General features: G+C 37.9%; 2 protein-coding genes across 2 annotated transcripts; both read right to left on the reverse strand.

Annotated features, from left to right (window-relative positions):
- Nucleotides 1-12: 12 nt before the first annotated feature.
- On the reverse strand, nt 13-7392 carry mmp23bb (matrix metallopeptidase 23bb). Its single transcript, XM_056766598.1, has 8 exons — nt 6937-7392; nt 5139-5281; nt 4656-4795; nt 4368-4535; nt 3235-3399; nt 3032-3142; nt 722-848; nt 13-412 (listed from the first exon to the last, which is right to left on the reverse strand). Exons 1-8 carry the CDS (start codon nt 7018-7020, stop codon nt 217-219), a joined length of 1134 nt encoding a protein of 377 aa, XP_056622576.1. The 5' UTR covers nt 7021-7392; the 3' UTR covers nt 13-216.
- Nucleotides 7393-10261: 2869 nt separating this feature from the next.
- On the reverse strand, nt 10262-20859 carry ap2m1b (adaptor related protein complex 2 subunit mu 1b). Its single transcript, XM_056766638.1, has 12 exons — nt 20675-20859; nt 18053-18167; nt 16676-16941; nt 16159-16241; nt 15991-15996; nt 15717-15852; nt 15456-15600; nt 13552-13674; nt 13340-13475; nt 12978-13075; nt 12174-12285; nt 10262-11748 (listed from the first exon to the last, which is right to left on the reverse strand). Exons 2-12 carry the CDS (start codon nt 18124-18126, stop codon nt 11614-11616), a joined length of 1314 nt encoding a protein of 437 aa, XP_056622616.1. The 5' UTR covers nt 18127-18167; nt 20675-20859; the 3' UTR covers nt 10262-11613.
- Nucleotides 20860-21414: the final 555 nt, after the last annotated feature.

Genomic DNA, 21414 nt, shown 5'->3' on the forward strand with positions numbered 1-21414 from the left:
ACAGTAAGAACATATTTTTTGCTGTAACTTCTTAACAGATTTTGTTTGGGGTGAAATGTGACCTGGGTATGTTTTTGTGAGATTCACAGATCCGCAGTTGTCTTTAAAGCACTCATTGGAGCTGATCTTCACTGAAGCAGAGGTCAAGCGAGCAGCTCGGAGTGCTCTCAGGCCCTGGAGGTAGAGCGAGTGGTCAATAAATCCCATCTCACGCCATCAGCTGTTGTTAGATGATCTTTCCGGCTTCAGGCGGATTGCCCACGAGTTGGCGGAGACTATGTTACCGCGACGATGGATGCGACAGGTATACGTGCCTTCGTTGAATTCGTTGGCCACGAGGCGCATGTCTCGTTCTTTGATCACAATGTATCCGGGAATAGATGTCAAGAGCTGCTCTCCGTCCTTGTACCAGCTGAACAATTTACATCAATAACAAGAAAATGAAACATTTGAGAGACAAAATAAATATTATGCATATTTGAGCCTACGCTTTGAACACAAGAAAATAAGAAATGCTGTGATCCAACAGAAAATCTACAGTTTTTATTGGTGTTGAGCATCACCAAACAGACACCCATCTCTCTGTTAGAGCAATGGTGTTTGTTACGGGGTGGGACAACCTGTCTTTCTATGAAATTATAGATTAGGAAGTGTTCAGGAAACATACTGAATGTAAATCTCAATGCATATTTTGGTATGTTAGGAATTAAGAATGGTCTACCTGACTTTTGGAGGAACTCTGGTATTTTTTGTCCCACAGCGAAAGCCCACAACTTTTCCACGAGGTACGATTTTGATCTTGACGTTGTCAGGGGGAGGGGTCGGGGTGGACACTGCATCCAGAGGTTCTGGTGTACAAAGAAAGAGTTGTAAAACATATACTTTCAAAAAGTACACTTTACTTCAAGTTCATTTTATTAAGTATAATTCAAAAAGTTCAAGTAGTTTCAAGTATTTTATAGGGATACTCCACCCAAATATCAAAATTCTTGAAGTCATGAATTACTCCAATTATCACCCCCAAGTTGTTCCAAACCTGTATAAATTTCCTTGTTCTGATGAACACCAAGAAAGATATTTGGAAAAATGCTACCAACTGACATTTCTGGGACATCAGAACAACAGTGCTCAACAGAACACAAAAATGATATAATAATTTTTCTACTTTGGTAACTAATGATGTCCCAGAAATGTCAGTTGCTAACATTTTTCCATGCAATTTCAGTATGTCCTGTGACCAAATTGGTGCACCTTTTAGTTTTCAAGAAGTATGCTTCAATCATAGAAAAAATTATCAGCATAAAGTTTATAAGCTGTAAAAGTAGTAGACTTGAGTGCCCAACTAGTTTACAACTACGTTTTTATTTTGCATTTCAATTACGCTACTAGTGACTTAAGGTATAACTAAAGTTCAATACTGAACTTACAGTTTATGAAAGTACGCTTAGTACACTTGTTTTGTTTAAGTAAACTTAACTGAACTTATAACATCATACTTAAAGTTGACTATTTATATATAGTAGTGGTGGGTCGAACTCTTATCGCGCGATAAAAAAAATGTCGCCGTTAATCTATTCTCAAAGTTGGGTTGGGAGCTGGGTCTATACTACGCAAGCTATGATGACTTTCACCTTGATATTTTAGCGCGGATGTATACCAGCTTAACTGCACTGTACGGGGCGAGAACGAGATTTTTCAACTCGCGTGATTCGCGTCATTCGCGGAAGCAGAAGCCGCCTCATCATCTCATAACCAGGGCTTCATTCGCGCAGCAAGTAGGTCTATTGGCTCTTTGCATTAACATATAAATCACTCGCGCTTGACACGCCATTAGTGTTTGGTCTGAACACAACATAACGTTACTGTGAAATTACCGCATCAAACGTGACGTGCTAACATGGATGCAGCTATGAAGCCGCCGGGTTTGCTTCAGGGAATATTAATTTTTAAGAACCTTCCCAATAGAAACATCGACAAGACTAAGGTTGTTTGCACCTTGTGCAATGCGGAATTGATTTAAAAAAAACACTTTCTCTCAACAGGTAGTGGTCTAGCTTTAGTTGAAACCAGTAACTTTGTATTGAGATCTAATGTATTATGGCTCCTGTATGACATATTGCTTGTTGCTCCCTCACTCTTTGTAAGTCGCTTTGGATAAAAGCGTCTGCTAAATGACTAAATGTAAATGTACTGTAGGAGCTCTTCCACTCTCAAGTACCACCTAAACGCAAATCATCCCTTAGCTAATGCGGAAGTAAACACAAGTTCATCTTATTGAACATAATTTATTTTCATCACCAATTATCATAGTAGAACAGCTTTCTCAAGCAGTTTGTGATGCATTTTGGAAACAGGAGATGAGCCCCTGGTCTAATGCGCCACCTGGCTTGAGAAACCCGTTCTCAAAGACTAACTTTTAGTCATTATTTGGGTAGCACACATATTCTGAATGCCTTCGGCAGAATTCAAATGAGCTATTTTAATCTAGATTAAAAAAATTAATCTATGCCCACCACTAATATATAGTTTCTTTCTTTCAACTTTATATGTACAAAAGTTGATTTGAAGTAAGATATTTCACACTAGAGTACTGGCTAAATATACACAAAAATTTCTGTCAGTATACATCAGGTATACTCAGGGCCAGACTGAACAGTAGGACATTCTGTCATAGTCCAGAACGGCCGTCACCAGGACATATTATAAACGCGAATGCACGCAATGCGAAGGCATTAGCGAGTCGGACACGTACGTATGTAACGCAATGCTTCCCAGTCAGCCCCTGAGTATTCTTTAGTGTAATTTTAGGTACAAAAATTTCTGAGATGCACATAACAAATTTGAATTTCTTATTTTTTGTTTACTGGAGAGCTTACCCAATAGTACACTAAACACATGTGACTTTAAAGACCTGTAACTATTCTATTGGATAATGATTTAACAGTTTCTTGTCTATTTGTATGAAGTTTATGAAGTGAAACTAGGATTTAGTGCTGGCAGATGTACGGGGGGGATTTTTTAACAGTCGTACCGTAGCACAGGTCACAACGCTTCGGGCAGTTTTTCTTCATAAAACTCCGCCTCCTCTCGCAGAAACCTAGCCGTGCCCAGGGATCACACACACGCTTCTTATCCATGCATCCTAAAACACAAACACACACACATGAGAAACCCACAACACTTTAGATCTGAAACTCCAACATGTTTGAGAGATTAATTTTATTTTTGGCTTACCGTAAAGTCGCTGGATGCCCCAGATATCATCTTGGGCGATGTTTCGTTGACCCGTGTATGTTGCATTAGGATGCATAAGAGCATTGGGGTCCTGTGAATGCCAGAGACCTAAAGCATGACCGATCTCATGAGCAGCTACCTGAACCAGGTCATTCAGCCACACACCTGTACAGAACACATTGAAAAAGACTACAGATCGCTTCGTCGGACGCGCGTGCCAGGATTGCAGTCAACTTCCGCCTAGTGTCTAATAATATAACTATTTATATCTTATTTAATTTGTTAAAAAAAAAAAAATTATTTTAATTTTAATTAATATTATTATTTATTTATTATTATTGTATAATGATTGTAATAAATACATGATTTGTTGAATTTAATTGTATGTTGATTTTATTAAATAAACGATTTGACGTCTTTTAAGATACCGTATGATACCAAGCGGCTATGCTTGGTATCGGATTCTAAATACAAAATATTGGAGAGACAAGTTTAGCCAAGTGACGGTTCTTCTCGGTTTCTTTTGGTTTTCTATCAGAAACAATCTTCAGGCACTCTATTGTTTGTGAATGTGTACCGGAATTTAAGTGCAAACCACGAATGCGCACATGTGCAGTAACGCTTGTTTATGTTGTCACTTTGAAACCATCTATAGTGCTTGTCAATCGACGTCACGCCATGTTGAATGTTCCGCCATGTTGGGAGGCAGGCTGCTATTGCGTTCAATGGGCTGTTTTGTCTTTTCTTGTTTGATTAAGTAAAATGACTATGGTAGGTCGGTCTTGCTGTATTAAAGACTACAATACCATGACGCAGAGTCTTTCTGGAAACCCTGGCAGTTTCACTTTCGATTCCTTCTTATATCAAACGAAACAAGTAACGGTACATATCAAAACAATAAAAACAGCAGATTATGAGCCTCCTAAAATGGTGGAGCAGCCGGCGGAACTGCAACTTAAAACGCAGGGCGTGACGTCAGCTTCACATTCTCTATACAGTAGTGTATTTACATTACAAACAGTTGCAGGTTTTTTCCGTGTGTAGAATACTGAAAAGTCTATATTTAGTGTTGTCACATTCATTGATCAAGATTAATGCGAAGAACATGTACGTATATCATAAATGATCTGCACCTTGTTTCCAACTGAAGCGGGACTTGCCCAGAATCCAGAACTCATGGTTGTCGAAGTGGATCTCTCCCCGTGGGGGCAGGAAGGCGTGGGCCAACTCACCGTTAAGTCCATCAAAACACGGATGCAACGGAGACCACCAACAATCTGTGTGATTGTACGTGTAGAACCCTGCAACTCCAGAAAAAGGTGGTTAGCCTCTGACACAAAAAGCAGATCCGAATGAAACCCGCTGTAACAGGACGTCCCGTCTGAATGCTCGATGTCTCGGCTCTTTTCCTGCTGATTTACCTATAGTGATGTCAGCACTTCTGCTGAGGTCGGTGATTTCAGTGAAAGTAAGAGGAGAAACGTCACTCCACTTGGTGAAGGCGATACTGATAGCTTTGCGCGTGTCTTCTTTGTTCAGCGTGTTGGGGAACTTTGTGATCCTTTGAGACAGGAAACATAAATTATGAAAACGAATGAAGCACGTTGAAAGCGTTTCTGCGGTACAGTATGTCTGCTATCAATCAGAAAACACATTCACAACCGCTCGAAATCTATATGCTAGGCCAAGACTGCAGAATTCAATCTGCTGCTCCCAAAATATCATTCATCCTCCGAAGGCCACATTATGTATTTTCTGTATCTTGCATATCGTTCACATTTTCGACAGCATTCATGTCTGTCACATAAATGGTTCATCGCTTCTTCCTTCCTTCATATTTTCTGTTTATCTTGTGAGTGAATCTTGGATTTTTTCTGGTGGTGGTGTTCTGCTGTATGTCTCACTTGTAGGTGATGTTGAAATGCTCCCACTTATATCCCAGTGGGTTGATGGCATATCGCTTGAACCGGGCCAAGTCGTCGTGTGACCTCTTGAAAACAGGCGCAGGCACCTGAGCGCATGGTTTAAATGACTGGATGCTTGCCACCTAAAGACCAAAACAAGAATGCTGAAATATTGTGTTTGTCTGCATCAGTCTTTGTGTAATGTGTTGTTTTTTGTACATTCTGTTTACTTGTATCCTAAATATTTTTATGATTTCCTTGTATAGATTTTTTTGCTTATCCCTTGTCACTGACCTTCAACTGATCATAAAAAGTCATTATTACATGTACTGTAACTACTTCAAGTTAAAAGCTATAAGAACCTTTATAAATATAAGTTAAAGGCATAGTTCACCCAAAAATTTGATTCTGTCATCATTTATTAACCCTCATGTTATTTAAAACCTTATTATGGCTCTTTGTTCCGTGGAACACAATAGAAGATATTTTGGGAAATGTTTGCGGTTTTGTGTCCATACAGTTGAAGTCAATGGAAGTCAATGTTGTCTTTTGTGTTCTGCAGATAATTCTTTAATCATTTATAAATAAATGATGTCCGTCCCTCACCTGTGTTTTCATCACAACCAACAATTTAGCCTCTAATAGGTTTTGAATTGGTATAGTAATTGGTTACCTAGGTTACAAATGTCAGTGAAGATCATGCCTGAGATAAAATTACACTCTTATGTACTGCCTAATTTGTGCATGCTAAGAATATTTAATATGTCATGTTTACTGTGTATTTGGGACAAACAACTCTAACCAATAAACACAAATTGTGAATATGATCCAAATGACTCAAGTTAATCATTTCAATAGTGCTCAGTGGTGCTGAATTTAGTACCAACTACCAACCCTGACCGTTCTGTCATTTAACATGAACTCAAAGATCTTGAGTGGGATCTGGAACTCTTGAGTCCAGTATATACCAGTATAACAGAAAATAACTAAGTAATAAGAGAACTGTAGAGTTATAAGTGTTGCTGCTCAGATGTTCAGTTGTGTTGTGTTTTGGTTGACTTCTACCTATTTTTCTTCATCGCACAGTATGAGTACCGACGCTGCGGTTTTCCGTGAGGTTTTGCAATATCTGTCACCCACATGTGAGAGATTCTCCCAGAGACCACCCTCTCCCCTCCCCCAGTGACCTTCAAGACTTTTCCTTTTTCTTCTTTTTGGTTCGGCATTTAATCTTTGCACAGCAAAACTTATTATATGCTCAGAAGACACCAGAGAATGCCCCAGTGTCTACTGGTTTTTAATAAACCTTGGTTTTATTATAGTTAATGTGTACATATATATATATACATTATACTATACTATATACTATAATATAATATACATAATATATACTATATTTTTGGCAGATTAGTTATCATTTGGTTTACCATGGCTTTACCAGAAATATTGGTGTAAAAATATGATTGGGGCGAGACCATGATACATTTGAGGTTACTATGGTTTTACTAAATAATAAGTTGTAAGTAGTTGATAAATAACATGGCAATTAACCTTCTTTTTCAACATCTAGATTTTAACTTAAAACAAATGTCCTTAGAAAAGTTTTGCAAGAAATAGATTAAAAAACTATACAAGAGTTAAAACAAAGCTGTTACAATAGTTCTGGATTAAATAACTGCAGGACACAGCTGTCATCCCCACCACTCAGAGATTACCAAACATCTTTTTTGGTATCAGATCACAAACTAAAGACACTAGTTAGTGCACTTGAATGAAATGAAGGCAGTGATGTGGTTACCGTGTGTTTTCTCCACGCAGGCAGAGTCACCGCATGATCCATCATCACCATCAGCAACAGCGCACACGAACAAACCCAGCGCATCTTCACAGCACAAACACAAAACACTGATAAACTACTTCCCTCACTTTCTGTGCTGTTTCATTAACACATCATATTCCACTTCGTGTTGTGCTCCCGTCATATTCAGTTGTCCATCCTTATGAGTTGCGAAGTATCTCCAAACGCGCGCGCACCCGTGATGGAGACAGATGTGTCCGCGCCTCCAGAAAGACACAGAGTCATGCAAACCCTTCCTCTGCAAGATCTAACGCTTCAGGTAAGTGTTTAATACACGCAGTTCACTATTTAGTGCACTTCTGCTCCTTCCTGTGAACTTTCGCTCTCTCCAGGGAACAGAAGAGAATCCTGCAGGAGAGAAAAAAAGCGTCGCCCCGCTTCAATCTGATGTGTGACTCTGACCGCCTCCTTCTCTGCTCCTCTCTTTACTCTCCTTAGGAAAATTAACAATGGGTTTACTATGGTAAAAACGAAGCAAGCATGTTTTTGTGGCAGATTCATTACCATTTAGTCAGTTTCTATTACCAAAGTTTGGACAAACACGATCACTACGGTGTGGTTAATTTATGGTTTTAATACATAAAACGGACTAAAACTATTTTTGCAGAGTTCTACGCGTACATACAAATATATAACACAATTAACCAATTTTTTAATGTTAACACATGCATTTTTTCCTGGAGATTCCTTTTTTGCATGACAAAAAATTGCTTTTTTTTACACAAAAAGGTCAATTAAGGTCACGTCACCTGAGTGACGTTACAACTACACTGCGTCATTTTCGAGGGCGTGGTTTGTGAGCGAATAGAAATACGTTTGAACAGTATATAAATGTACTCATTTAAAAATGGTTTTTAGTAAATATTATAATGTCGTTTAATATGTTTGTGCTTTTCAGGATTTAATTTAAGTAAAATTCTGCAGACAAACGTGTATCACTGATGACGTCATGCACTTGAAATATAAGTGCTTATGTGTTGTTACTTTATTTGAAATGTATACCCCAAAAAAATGTTTTCAAACCACCGGTGGTTCTCATAAGGCGTCTGAGATGCAAAATATCCTTGAGTGTGACACCTGAGTCCTGATTTTTGTTGTTTCCATGTTATCATGCTTGAGTCCCAAGTCAGCTTCATCCACAGGAACTGACAGAAGCATTTTAAAAGGACACAGAAATTAAGCATGCATAATGCACTCAATAAAATCTATTGTGTAGAATGAGGTATAAATTTGGCAATTGCAGATTTTGGCATAACACGTGGTATTCATGGCCAAACGGCCCTCAGTCTCTAGCCCTAACCTCATTAGTTTGGTTGACCTTTGGGGAGGTCAGGAACAGCCTGGGGTTTTTCACAGTGTTTTACTTTAACTCACACATCAGTATAAAGAAAAGTCAGTCATGCAATCATAAGTCAAAAGCTTATGATGGATTTTTTCTTGGACCTGCAGAGTCAACAACGTACAGAGAATTCTGTCAACGTCTGGCTTCACATGCAAAAGGCACAAAACAGCTTTTTGTCTCTCAGACCAAAGTTGATTTTGACTCTAAAAACGACTGGGCCAAAAATTGCTAATGAAATTACAAGTACTTACACAAATAAGCGAGCACAAGAATGTTTAGCCAGCCCCAAAACAGTACAGAATACTTTATTCAATCCTGTAGACACACGGAGAAGGTTACTTTCCAATCAATATCACCACAATCACAATGACATCATTGCATTAGCATATATTACGGAATTCCTGAAGCAAGGAGAAACATGGATTTGGTGAAGGGCACCTGAAAGGCAGCCTCATATCTTTTGCGAGTGGTTTTGAATTTGGCAGGAGGCCCAGGCTTTGGCTGCGCTCCAGGTGACTGCAGAACCGGGGGCCGCTTGACCCTTCCCTGTCACTCACTCTGGGAAAGAGCGAAAAAAGAAAAGGAGCGGGAAGCGGAAGGACGGAGGAGAAAAAGACTTGCAGGACAGGAGATTCTCTTTCAGGGCCCCTGAGAGATGAGAGTTTAATTGGCCATCGATCCATCAGCGGGTCCTCTGGCTCCTGTACCTACTTAATGATTGTTCATGACGTCAGCCTAAATACTCACGCTAATGAGTGACTTTCTACAAAAACATCCATCGCTTGTCCTCGCTGCCGTGAAAACGACTCAAAACTTTTCTTAACCCGATATAATGTTTCAGTTTCAAGTTGATGCAAATGTCTGCAGGCCTGAAGTGATACTGGAAACAATCAGACCACCCCCAAAAATACAGCGCATTGTAAAATGAGTAGAGCAACATTTCTTATGTACTGACATACAAATTCTACATTTAAAGGTCTAGTGCATGCAATTTAGTGGCATCTAGGGGTGAGGTTGCAACCAACGGCTCACTCCCTCCCTGCCTTTCGAAGCACTACGGCCCCTAATTCGAAGCACTAGTTCTGATACAGAACTAAGATGTCGTCATTTTTTCACTTCTTTGCAGCACAACGTAAAGTATTTACGAAAACGCGTTCTGTAAAAAATAGTGCAAGAGAATGTCTGCTGCCAGAAAATGATAAGTGATCCATAGTACTCGAGTGATAAGTGTATTCATATGAACAAAGTTTTTTTGTCAGATTTTAATATTTTAAATTCCTTTATTTGCAGGGCTACATACAATATGTCACCCTATAATTACAAATTCCTTAAATAAATCATTTACTGAAATGTGCGACTCACATTGTAGTAAAAGTAACAGAAAATACATTAAAAGTTTTATGTTTTTTCTTGTAATTTTGCAGTAGTTCTGTAATTGACCTTTTTTTACCATATCTCAAGATATAGATTTTTTTTTTTTTAATAGTGAAGGTGGCTAAATTAATCTCTGCCCCTCTCACTGCCCCACGGGTGGATCCAATTTTGCATCATCAAATCTATAAGTTGTGGGCATATAAGGTACCTTTTATTAGATTTAGAATCTCAGCTTTCTTGCTAGTCACGTCAATCTTGCAATTACATTACAAAAAATAACATAATAATGTCTGAATTCATCACATGAACTCATAAAACATACAGTAAATGAGCCATATATCACACAAAGGTTCTCTATATTTCACCAATCTAACACTTAAACATAAATAGAATAATTGTCAAATTGTTCAAAGTTTGAAGGTTTTCTGTATATTGAGACCACTATTATCAAGTAACTCCAATGCATGTGCGTGGGGCACTTTTTAAATCTTCAATTTGCTTTGAAACAAAACAGTATTGTAAAGCAAAAAAGAATCAATCCAAAAGTAGTTGGTTATACATTTTATTAGGATTAACACAACAGTCACAAAGTTAGCAAACGAAGATGACACGGTTGCTAAAGGAGCCCCATCATCTCTCAGAACTGAACCACACTGAGGTCAGACAGTAAAGTGTTATGATACGAGTGCTCGACACAACGCACACTTAATCCGAAGAGTTATGTTTGTAGTGTTGCCTGAAACAACGTCCATTCAAGTGCTCGCACGCAAGGGCAGAATTCAGTTTAAAGTCAAACTACACTTAACTGTGCTTCCATGTGGTGTTCAATCTAAAATGCTTTGCGTTAAGATAATTCCACTGGCGTCCTCGGAGGACACGAGAATAAGTACGCAGAAAGACTGCTCAAAATTCCAGTTCCTGTTCTGAGGAATTCAGTGAAATGCCTTTTGGGAGGGAAAGTTCACCCACAAATGAAAGCGTGGTTATCATTCACTCACCACCATGTTATTACAAAGCCATTTCACTTTTTCTTTTTTGAAACACACAAATGCCAAGTCCCTGAGAGATGTTGGAGGCTCGGTCTCACACACAGACTGCACTATATAACACCAAATAAAAGCCGAAACACCTCAATGTCAGCTCTGTTGTTGTTTTTAAACTCCATCTTACAGTGTATATAATTGTCTATATGTATACAGACAGTACTTAAGCATTAGTACGCTTTGTAGAATTAATACAAGCAGCCTCACACCTCTGAGCATTTTGGTCACATTGAGAAACTCTTTTACATAGAGATGAATAAAAAATCTAAACAAAAAGTACAGAGTTTTAGTATTGGTTTACACAAACATTTTTCTTTAATGGACAATGTTTACACTCAAGAACATTGTGGGGCTTAATGTTTACACAAATTCACTGAGAACAACGTGGACGATACCTAATGAATGCTATTGGGAGGAACCACTTTGAAAAAAAATCTGTTTTTTTGGGTTCACAAAAGCAGATAAAGACATCACTGATTCAGAACACGGGTTCAGAGCTAATCATGGGATGGAACGAGGCCAAAGCCCCACATAGCTATAGATTCAATGAGGGACTGGAATGTTCGAAGTGGAAGGATGAAAAAATAAGGTGGATGTTTACATTTAACTTAAATTCACTTGATGTGAATACTCTCATTTCATTGCAGATAAACTTGTGTGTTTAACTATGTGGGACTACTCTGTTTTGTGTGATGTTCTTTGCTTAGTTTCCCTTTGTTGATGTTTTGTGTGAATGGACCACCGTATACATAGTTGAGGAAGAGGAGGGGAGAGCTAGACAAGGAATAACTTCATTCTGCTCGTTCTCTGGTAATCCCGCCATCTATTCTGCTGCGTCTCTCTGTGGAGGGGCCTCTGCTAGCAGCGGGTCTCGTAGATGCCGCTGCGGCCGATGTAACGCACCCATTTGACCACATCGTGATCGCTGTAGTTCAGCTTCGGCTCGAAGACCTTCAGGTAGCGCACTTTCAGCCCTGATGGAGCGAAGGGAACCTGGAGAGACAAATTTGTTTACATTTTCATGAGCCTGCATACGATGAGATGCCAAAGTCTGAGCCCAGAACTCGTTCTCAAATTCAGACAATATTCTTAAGTGAAAATTTTCCATTAATTTCCATTCCTATGCCAATGTCACAAACATAAATGACAAAAAATACTGTAGAATGTTTCAAATTCCATAAATATTTCTTCACATTTCAGTGGAGACTGAGAATTTAATGCAGTCTCAGACTACTGGACCTCGCATCAGTTTTCATAAACATCTAAAGACAAATATCAAAATACTACTATTCATTCCATTCCATTTAATAATCCATTTTTGGAAAACTGGTTGTATATTTTCAGAATTGCCTTGAAGTTTCAAAAACAATATATGCATGTGTAAGTGGAGGCTTGAGGCCTGTAGGGTTCAGGCTGACCTCAAAGTTCATGGAGATGGGAGGGCGAGCCCACTTCTTTTTGTCATTAGTGGGTAGCAGCTCTATCTCAGCGCTGATCTGAGATTCCTTCATACCAGCCATTCGCTTGATCCTACAAAGAAAAATCATTAAAATGAAAAGACAGGGTTACCACATCCTGAATTCTTTATCACAAAACAAGGATTTAAAAAATAATACTTTTCAAATGTGGTTGCTTCAAAACCACCAGAAACCAATTCAAGATTTATCAATTGTAGTATTAGTTACTTATTTACTTCACAGTTCAATTTAACATTCTGAAAGTACGGACCAAAATTAAAAATTGCTCTATAGAGCACTTTTCATAAATATGTTATCTCCTTTGAAAAAGAAGCGAAAATGTGACGAAATCTTAGTTCTGTGTCAACTGCAGTAGTGCTTTGATGGGTAGGGCTGGAGTGAGCCATTAGTTGCAATTCGCAACCTCATCACTAGATGTCGCCAAAATATCCATATTTCTCCTTTAAGACCTTACACGTTTTTGAACATCCCGAAATTCACAGATTTTTCCAGAGTATGTGAAAACTACATAGATGAACGCATAAAACAGTGATTTGCAGTTTATCACAAGCAGTGTTTTGAGGATAATGTGAGAACGTCCCGGACCTTGTTTACCCTGTCGAGTAGTGATTATCCTAAATACTTCATCTGAGACAACCAAACAAATGTCTCACAGTCTGCTCTGGGCCAAAATGGACCAAAACAAATGACCAAGTGATGGCAGGAGACAGTAAACACAAAGTTGCTGAAAGTAAAAAGCCGTACTTCCAAACGATGGCGTTCTCGCTGGCCTTGTATTTAGCTTTTCCCTTCATGCAGATGACCTGAACCCCGCTGGTGTTGAGTGGAGTTGGGATGCGCACCTACACAAAGACCCACATCATTTAATCACAGTGAAATATTAACTCGCTTTCACATGTTCTGAATTACTGATGTTCTGAGAATGTTGTGGAGGACTTGCTAAAGTGCTTATATGACTTGCTCAATGACTGACATGTTTAAGTCTTTTTTTAAACATTTCTACTGCTGTGCAATCTGACATTAAAGACAATTAAGATCCAACAGTGATCATGTGTAGTCCCACAAGCAACAATCGTAAAACACTTCCTAAAATCATACAACATCACCTCTATCTTCTGTGCCAGCAGCGATGGTTTGAAGTTAGACTTGATCACCACCTTAACCTCCAGCTTGGTGCGGCCCACCTCCCGGACCAATGGGATGACGCGGAAGGGCAGGATGATGTCTTTGGTGGTGCGGTATCTGAATCACAGACACTACAGTCAATCCTCTGTGTAAAACGGTCAAACACCCACTTACATACCCTTTATCAACTGACCTCATGAGCTCGTAATCTCCATCGGGAGGAATGAAGCTGATGCTGCGCTCAGAGTCAAACTTGCTGAGCCGGACGCACTGGTGGAACGTGCAGTCATCGATCGCAATGGACTGTTTGCCGCTGCTGCAGTGGACACAGAAGAGCGGACACTTGAATGAAGCCGCAGAGAAATCATGCAAACACACACACACAAGAGGGCTGGACAGTATGATGGGAGAGTGAGATTTGAGATAAATTGGATAGAAAGTGCACTGTGACCACAACAAAACCAACAGCGTTATTTTGGATCAGGAGGTTGTGGTTGGCTAGATTATGAAGCGTGTTATGCTGTGGTCAAAGTCAGGCAAGTTTGACACAGACACTACTGAGAGTTTATTCAGATAAAAACTTCTAAAGAAGAAAAGCAGACTGTTGATATGACAAGACAGATGAAGAAGAAGCTCTGCTCCTTCATTTAAACAAACACTTGAACAAATCTGAAGGTATGACAGTGTCATACCATCCAAAATTCAACTTTACAGAGACGTTTGATGCCATGACACTAAGACAAATGGTTTGGGACAGAACAGAGTGAAGGTGACAGAGCAAGAGTGAGAATTACGCTACCTTCCCCCCAACTCACTGAAGTCCAGCAGAGAGAGAGGAGAGAGGCACACAAAATCAACAGAAAAACATGGAAAAATAAACCAAAGGACTTAACCAATGGCATGTCAGAATCAAACAGTCCTCAGTAAATATACAAATACCCACTGGGACAAAAAGGCCAAAGGGAAAGAGCGAGACTGTATGAGATGTTACAGGACAAAGTATTTTAACACAAAGAAAAAGAGAAAATAAATTCACATGTAGGTTCTGAGTGAGGTTTGTGAACCCCTAGTGTTTCATGATGGAACAGCAGAGGGGTTAAGGAGACTTTACAACAAATACCAATGCTGAATTCATTTCAATTGTAACATTTAAAACAGAGTTATTTTAGTTTCGTTTTTAGTTGTATTAATAAATTTAATTCGCTTTTATTTTTTGTTAACCTATTTATCTATATACTTTAGTCATTGTATTATTTGTTTTTTTAATTTTACGTTGCTTTGTAAGATGAGTATATTTTTATTTTATTTTATTATTATAATTTTAATGCCTTAAACTTTAATTTCAGTCTATTTCAATTCTTCCTTTACGTTTTTCCAAATAATTTTTAGACCAATATCTTATCTGATTTCAATAAATGTTTTATTTTTAGTAACCTATAATAGCCTTGACTTAAAAACAAAGTTTAAATAAAAAAATTGTTGAATTCAATTTTACTACATTTGAAGAATGATAAATTCTAAATATTGCACAAAAATGTATCAGACCATGGCCGAAACAATGTTTTCATTTATTTAATTAATTAAAATGTATTTTTTTATGTTATTGAAACAAAATGTTATTATAGAGTTGAACTCTATAATATAAAAACTCTATAAAAATTATAGAGTGTGAAGTGAACATTAAAGATCTAAAGGTTGTACATTCAAGCACCAACAAAGATCAATACATTCATTTTCTGTTCAGCAGCTGAATGAGAATTGGATCCTTACTATACTTTTGTTTACAGTATTATTATATTTTATTAAAAATGAATATTGAATATTTTTGGCTATTTTATTTCCTTTTAATTTTATATATATTATTTTAGTTCAGTTTTAACTTCTATCTTATTTCAGTTTAATGCTAAGGCAGCATTTCTAATTCTTGATTAGTTTAAAATGTAGATTTTTTTTCATTTAATATTTAGGGTGATATTTTATTTGAATTCATTTAACGGGAATGTTTAATACTTTTAATAAACTATAATAACCATGGTAAACACTGCTCCTATTCAGTATTTTCATAAAAAACTTTCTTGTGAGTGTTAGCGAACTCACCTCTTGACTGAGTCATCGGTTGTGGCTCCTTTGCCCTGCTTGTCGATGACGATCTTGTCATTCATGCCGAATTTGCACTCTGGCATTCCACTCAAGTAGCTCTTCATCACCACACGGCCAGAGACATGAGCACTCAATACCTGACCTGCACGCACACAAATAACCAAATCCTGTATAACATTTATAACATCATGACGTGAGAAATCAGTAAATGCTATCCATCAATACTCTAGGTGTCGAGTAGAGTGCAGCATCACACACCTTGTGGTGACATCAGCAGGTTGACACTTTCCAGTACGTCCAAGAAGAGTTCGTTGCGACGATATTTGATGCCCTCGCGTCTCCAACCGATCTGTCCGGTGACCTGACTGGTTATCTGAGACTGCTCCTCTTTCGTCTGAGAACAACGTTTAAATAACATTTAGAAAACTACAGCATAAATAAGCCCAAATCAGATTTCTATTGCATTTAACATGTTGTCCTAATGGAAAGCTTCATGCAAATACAAATTTGAAGACATAAAAGTGAGACTTACATGATGCTGGAGCCAGTGAGTTACGAGTCATCAGAGCCGTGAGGAGGGGTGACATGAACGTAGAGGTATAAATGGTTTATTTGAAATAGGTTTCACATGCATAACAAAGAATCGTGTTTTCGTAAATCACATATAAAGATAATGATGAGAGAGAAAAGATTGATATACCTGGCTCTTAATACCCTGTTGAGTAATGAAGGTTTTCAAGGCTCCGGTCTCAGAGTTCTGGGGGTATCCAAAATCCAAGATCTCTGCAGTGAGGAGATGGAGACAAACAATGAGCATCTGCTTCAGTATCAACAAGACACTGGAGGTTTGGGGCGTGTAGTTCATGTCTGTCAGCTTTGAGTCCATCATCAATATGTAATATATGTCAAATATATAACACATTAATAATATATGAGACAAACTGATGAGTTGAAAAAAAATCCAGCGGCAGCCATCTCAGAAAGCAGATGCAAGTATGTCTGCGCTGTATTTTCTTTAGGTTTTGATTTTCTCATCGAGAGGTCATAAAAATCAAAACCTAAAAAAACAACAGCACATCAGAGTCAGGGCAAGAGCACAGAAACACCACCTATGCACTGCAGTACAAGAATCAAGGTCTCAGATGGGAAAAAACATCTTACAGTTGTAATAAAGCCGAACTTATTTTCCATCTGAACAAAGTAATGTTTCATCGTACCGTCTAGAAGCTCATAGATCAACACAAAGTTGTTCTTGATGTTCTCCTCGCTGATCTTGCCGAAGTAGGCTGTCATGACGTCACACATCTTGTAAAGGAACTCAAACACCATGGCCGCGTTGACATTCTGCTTGGTGACGGCAGCCAGCCAGATGTTGGAACGTTTGACGTGGAAGAAGCTGGTGCGGGCGATGTTGTTGACAGGCGAGCGGACCTGCTGCCGGGCGTGGATCACATTAACCCGAAACGCATCCACGGCGTTCCTCCTGTGAAAAGATGGACGGAATGAAGAGAGCAATCAGCCTCAGTCTTTATCTGGACTGCTTTTGCTATTTGATTTTAGCATCACTGCAATTGTTATTTCCTTTTGCATTCGTCAAGCATCAAAATCAGATTTCTCTATTTAATGATCATTTTAAATTTGTTTGGCAAGAGTTTTTAAGATTTCCTTCAATTAGATAATATGGATAACTGTGGCTGTTTCCCAAGTTTGTGCCCGAACTGTCAGCCAAGTGAACCGACTAACCTTAAAATGGACTTCAAAATGGCCATCAAAAACAACACGGTATGTAAACTCTGTATTAATTTCCCTTTTATATTATGTGAACCTGACATCCAAAATAAACATGTGCAGACTAAGAAAACCAATATCAATCAGATTGTATCATCACAAAACCGAATTGTGCAGAATTTCTTTCACCAAATGCGTTGCACTGCATTCTTCGACAGATACATGCAATGAATAAATAGATCTGGTCACAATGAGATATTGAGGCAGCATAATCTTGCTGTCAAGGCAGCTCTCCGGGTTTGATTTAAACAGACAACAGTCTTTATTTCTGCTGTCTATCTTGAGCCATGTTTCTCATCAAGTCTCTCTCTCCTCCCACGAGCTCAGTCTCTCCTCCAGGCACACACGAACTACAACTTAATCGAATGATTTCTCCTGCTCATGCAGCCAAACACGCGTGCACAAACACACACAGTGATGTTCAGACCCACAGTATCCATAGCAACCCCTCTTTGAACAGTCTCTGTGCTTTCAAGGAATGCCTGGATTTTCCAGATCTGGTTTCACTTCCAAGCAATCGGAGTCACGTACACATAAAACACTTGATCTAAATTTGATTTGACTGATGGTTTTATCCCAGTGATGTGTTAGATCGTTCTAAAGATGGGTCACAAACCTGGGAAAAACTTCAAGTCAAAGTCTGTCTACTTCGTTTTTTAAGGTTTTGTTACAAGCTGTCCACATTGCCAAAAAGATTTAAAAAAGTTTAACTAATGAATCATATCATCCCATATACTCAAGTGATGATACACAATATGAAACTGATCAGAGGTTTGACCTGCTCGCCACACATCAGACCCACTTACCCGATGTCATCACGGTACACACGGGAGATCAACACCTCGCCCTTGTGATTATAGATGAAAAGTCCTCCAATCATGGTGCTGCTTTAACTCAATGTTCACAAGTCATGCTGGAAAACTGCAGAAGAAGAACGAGAACAAGCTGTTAGACACAAAAACACAGATATCTACTTCTCACAGATAGAAAATATAAAAATCATTTTGTGAAAACATCACAATACCTGCGAAGAACATGTACATAATATTTTAACTAAAAATAATATAAACGATTGTTGCTTTTCTATAAAAGTTGATTGTTGAAAGGGACATCAGACATTTATTTAAGAAAAAGAATAATAATTGTTTCTGGTCCCAACCGAATGGTTTTTATGGCTGTATTACAGTATAACTCTTATGCTTGTGTGATTCACGCAAAGACTGCTTGGATATTGGCATTTGAGGACATAATCAGAAATGCTTGATGTGTAGTTAGCCAGGTTGATTTATTTTACTGTTCATTGAAAACAATTAAAATATTGACCTAAAAATTATTGGGAAAATTTTGCCTTTAAAAATAATTTATAGTAAGTATAAAGCAGTAAAATTATAATAGTAAACAAAAACTAAAATATAATAAAAAATGAATAAATCTTATTTAGCAACATTAAAAATAAACCAATAAATTATAAAATGACAAAAATCACATACCAAATTGCTAAAACTTTAGCTAAAATTAAAGTCACGATGCATTCAAACAGGAACAATCTTAGTGTTTAACACAGCGTTGCAGTGATTATTATTAATTTATCTGTGCACACCATGCTTTATTTTAATTCATTTGCACTTGTAATCTTTAATTAGAAGCATTAAGCTGCTCCCCCTCTCAACAACAACTCTTCACCACATGACATCAGGAACAAAAAAGATGTAGGACTATAATGACTGTCAAAACTGACACCAAACCAATCAAAAAGGGAAGGGCAAAATAAAGCTCCCCCCTAAAAAAATAATAATTTAAAATAGTAATATAACCAAATAAAACTAAAATCAAAAGTATAATTAATCAGGTAGTAACAAATCAAATTTATGTAAAATCAAAGAAACTACTTGCTTTATAAATTTCTTTAGAAAACAGAAAAGAAGATATTTTGAAGAATGCAAGCAAACAATTCTGGGACACTTTTGACAAACATTGTCATTTTTCCTAATATTGTAGTCAATGGTGTACAAGAATTGTAGGGTTACTAGCATTCTTCCAAACATCTTTCTCTTTGTTCATCAGAACAAAGAGATTTGGAACAACACGAAGGTGAGTAATTGATGGCAGAATTTTCATTTAAGGTGAACTGTCACTTTAACCAATAAAACAAGATCTCAACAAAATGAACTTAAAAACGCAATAAAAATGACACACAAATCACAAAGAAAAGCTGCAGCTATGCATTTTGGGTAAATGAAACAGAAATATCTGTTCTGCTAAAACAGCAGCATCCTCTTCATGTATTCAGCTTCATGTCACTTTAAACCCGCATGATTTCCATAAATGCAAAAGGAAATGTTAGGCAAAAATATAATATACACATATACACACACAGCCTATATATAAAATAATATAAAATAAAGGTTGGCGAGTCTTTTTAAGTGGAAGTGATAAGAATAAAGAAGTTTAAAAAAGAATATTTTCACAGATGTGAACGTCATAGGTCAAACTAGAACATATGGATCACATGACAATGAAAACAGGATGGATGTTGTATGCTCGGAACGCGTGTATACTACACAAACTCACACTTTGTAGAACACACGGTTTTTAAAGCCGATAAGTCTGATTCTAGCCATTGTACTGCCACAGTATTTGATTGACTTTTGACTCTACTGAACTTTAAATTTCTTTTTGTTCATTATGTTATTGGCACACAAATTTTTGAATGCAGTCTTTCTGCTAGAATAAGTCATATTTAAGCACACATTAATGATTTAAAAGTGTGAACAAAACCACGTGATCTCTCTGGAGGACCTCCTTGAACAACACAAATGACTGAATCACATCCAGTGCTGAATTTAATCTGACTCCATGTCACATTCATTTATGAGTCAAATAAACATCAACCTGCATCCGTTTTCTCTTTACACAACATCACACGTGACAACTCAACATGTTATGAACTAATGTAAAGTATTTATGAATATGAATCTGTTTATAAAATCATGAATATGTTTGGGTGTGATGTCATTTCTCTGCAGCATCCATCCTTTAATAAACAAACTGGCGAATTCACAAGACAACAGCATTGTCAGACTCGGACATTTTATTAAGAGTATTTTAATGAAAAAACGCTTGACTTAATAATTGACATATAAGTTAAGGGTGAAATAGAAGAGTGTTCAGTGTGAAGGTATGTCGGCGCTAGCTAGCGAGACGCCGCCGTCTCCTTCCCTTTAAACGGACAATGTCACGATTTCACGCGTCCTAAATGACCTTTTCTTTCATTGACCGCTCCAAAATGTCTATTTTATTCCGTTAAAATAGGTCTCTTGCTGAATCTAGTGTAAAACACTCCGCATCCGGCTGATTAGCTGCTTAAGCTAACTCTCTAGCCCGGCTGGCTTCTGTCACGACTGACCCGGCCGGTGGACTTTACTCACCTCGGTGTGTCCGTTTCTGTCTGTCCCTCTGGACCGAACCTGGCCGACTCACGGTTGTCAAGAGGGTCCGTTCTGACCGGAAAACAGATTTTCTGGGTCTGGGTTTCTGCGTCTGCACGGCGTATGAATCGGCGGTCACCGTTCACTCATGAATCCAAGATGTCGCCCGCTCGCTCCCTCCCTCTGCAGCCGTCAGCTGACATACGCACGCGCACGCACACACCCTAAACACTGCTTATCATGTACTGTGGTAATACCATAGTAAAGCTATTTGGTACAGTGGAGATTAGGGCTTGACAGGCTAACGTTACCTTTAACTGCAGTGATTTTCCAGGTTTATTTTTCAAAAATATTTTGAGGTCATTGTCAATAACGTATTTATGTTAATCATTTATTTATATACTTATATTCTTTATATTAATAAATTATGTATATTACAATTTGTAGGCCTATAGTATTTTTGCTTGGATTTAAGTATATTCATCAGTATAGTTTTAAATTCATTAATTTATCAAGTGGTATTTATTTCAATGTGTATGTGACATAAACCTCTTACTTATTTAAACAATAGAAAAAAAGATAGAAAACAAATTGTATTGAATTTAATGTTTTTATAGGAACGTCTCTATTGGTTTCAATGGAAATATAATGGTCTTTACTGGTAATGTGTCTTGGTGATGTTATGGAAAAGCATTAATCCTACTAGAAAAAGGAACTGGAAAATGAAATTCATACTGGTA

The sequence above is a fragment of the Triplophysa dalaica genome, chromosome 14 (genome assembly GCF_015846415.1).
Source record: "Triplophysa dalaica isolate WHDGS20190420 chromosome 14, ASM1584641v1, whole genome shotgun sequence".
NCBI lineage: Eukaryota > Metazoa > Chordata > Actinopteri > Cypriniformes > Nemacheilidae > Triplophysa > Triplophysa dalaica.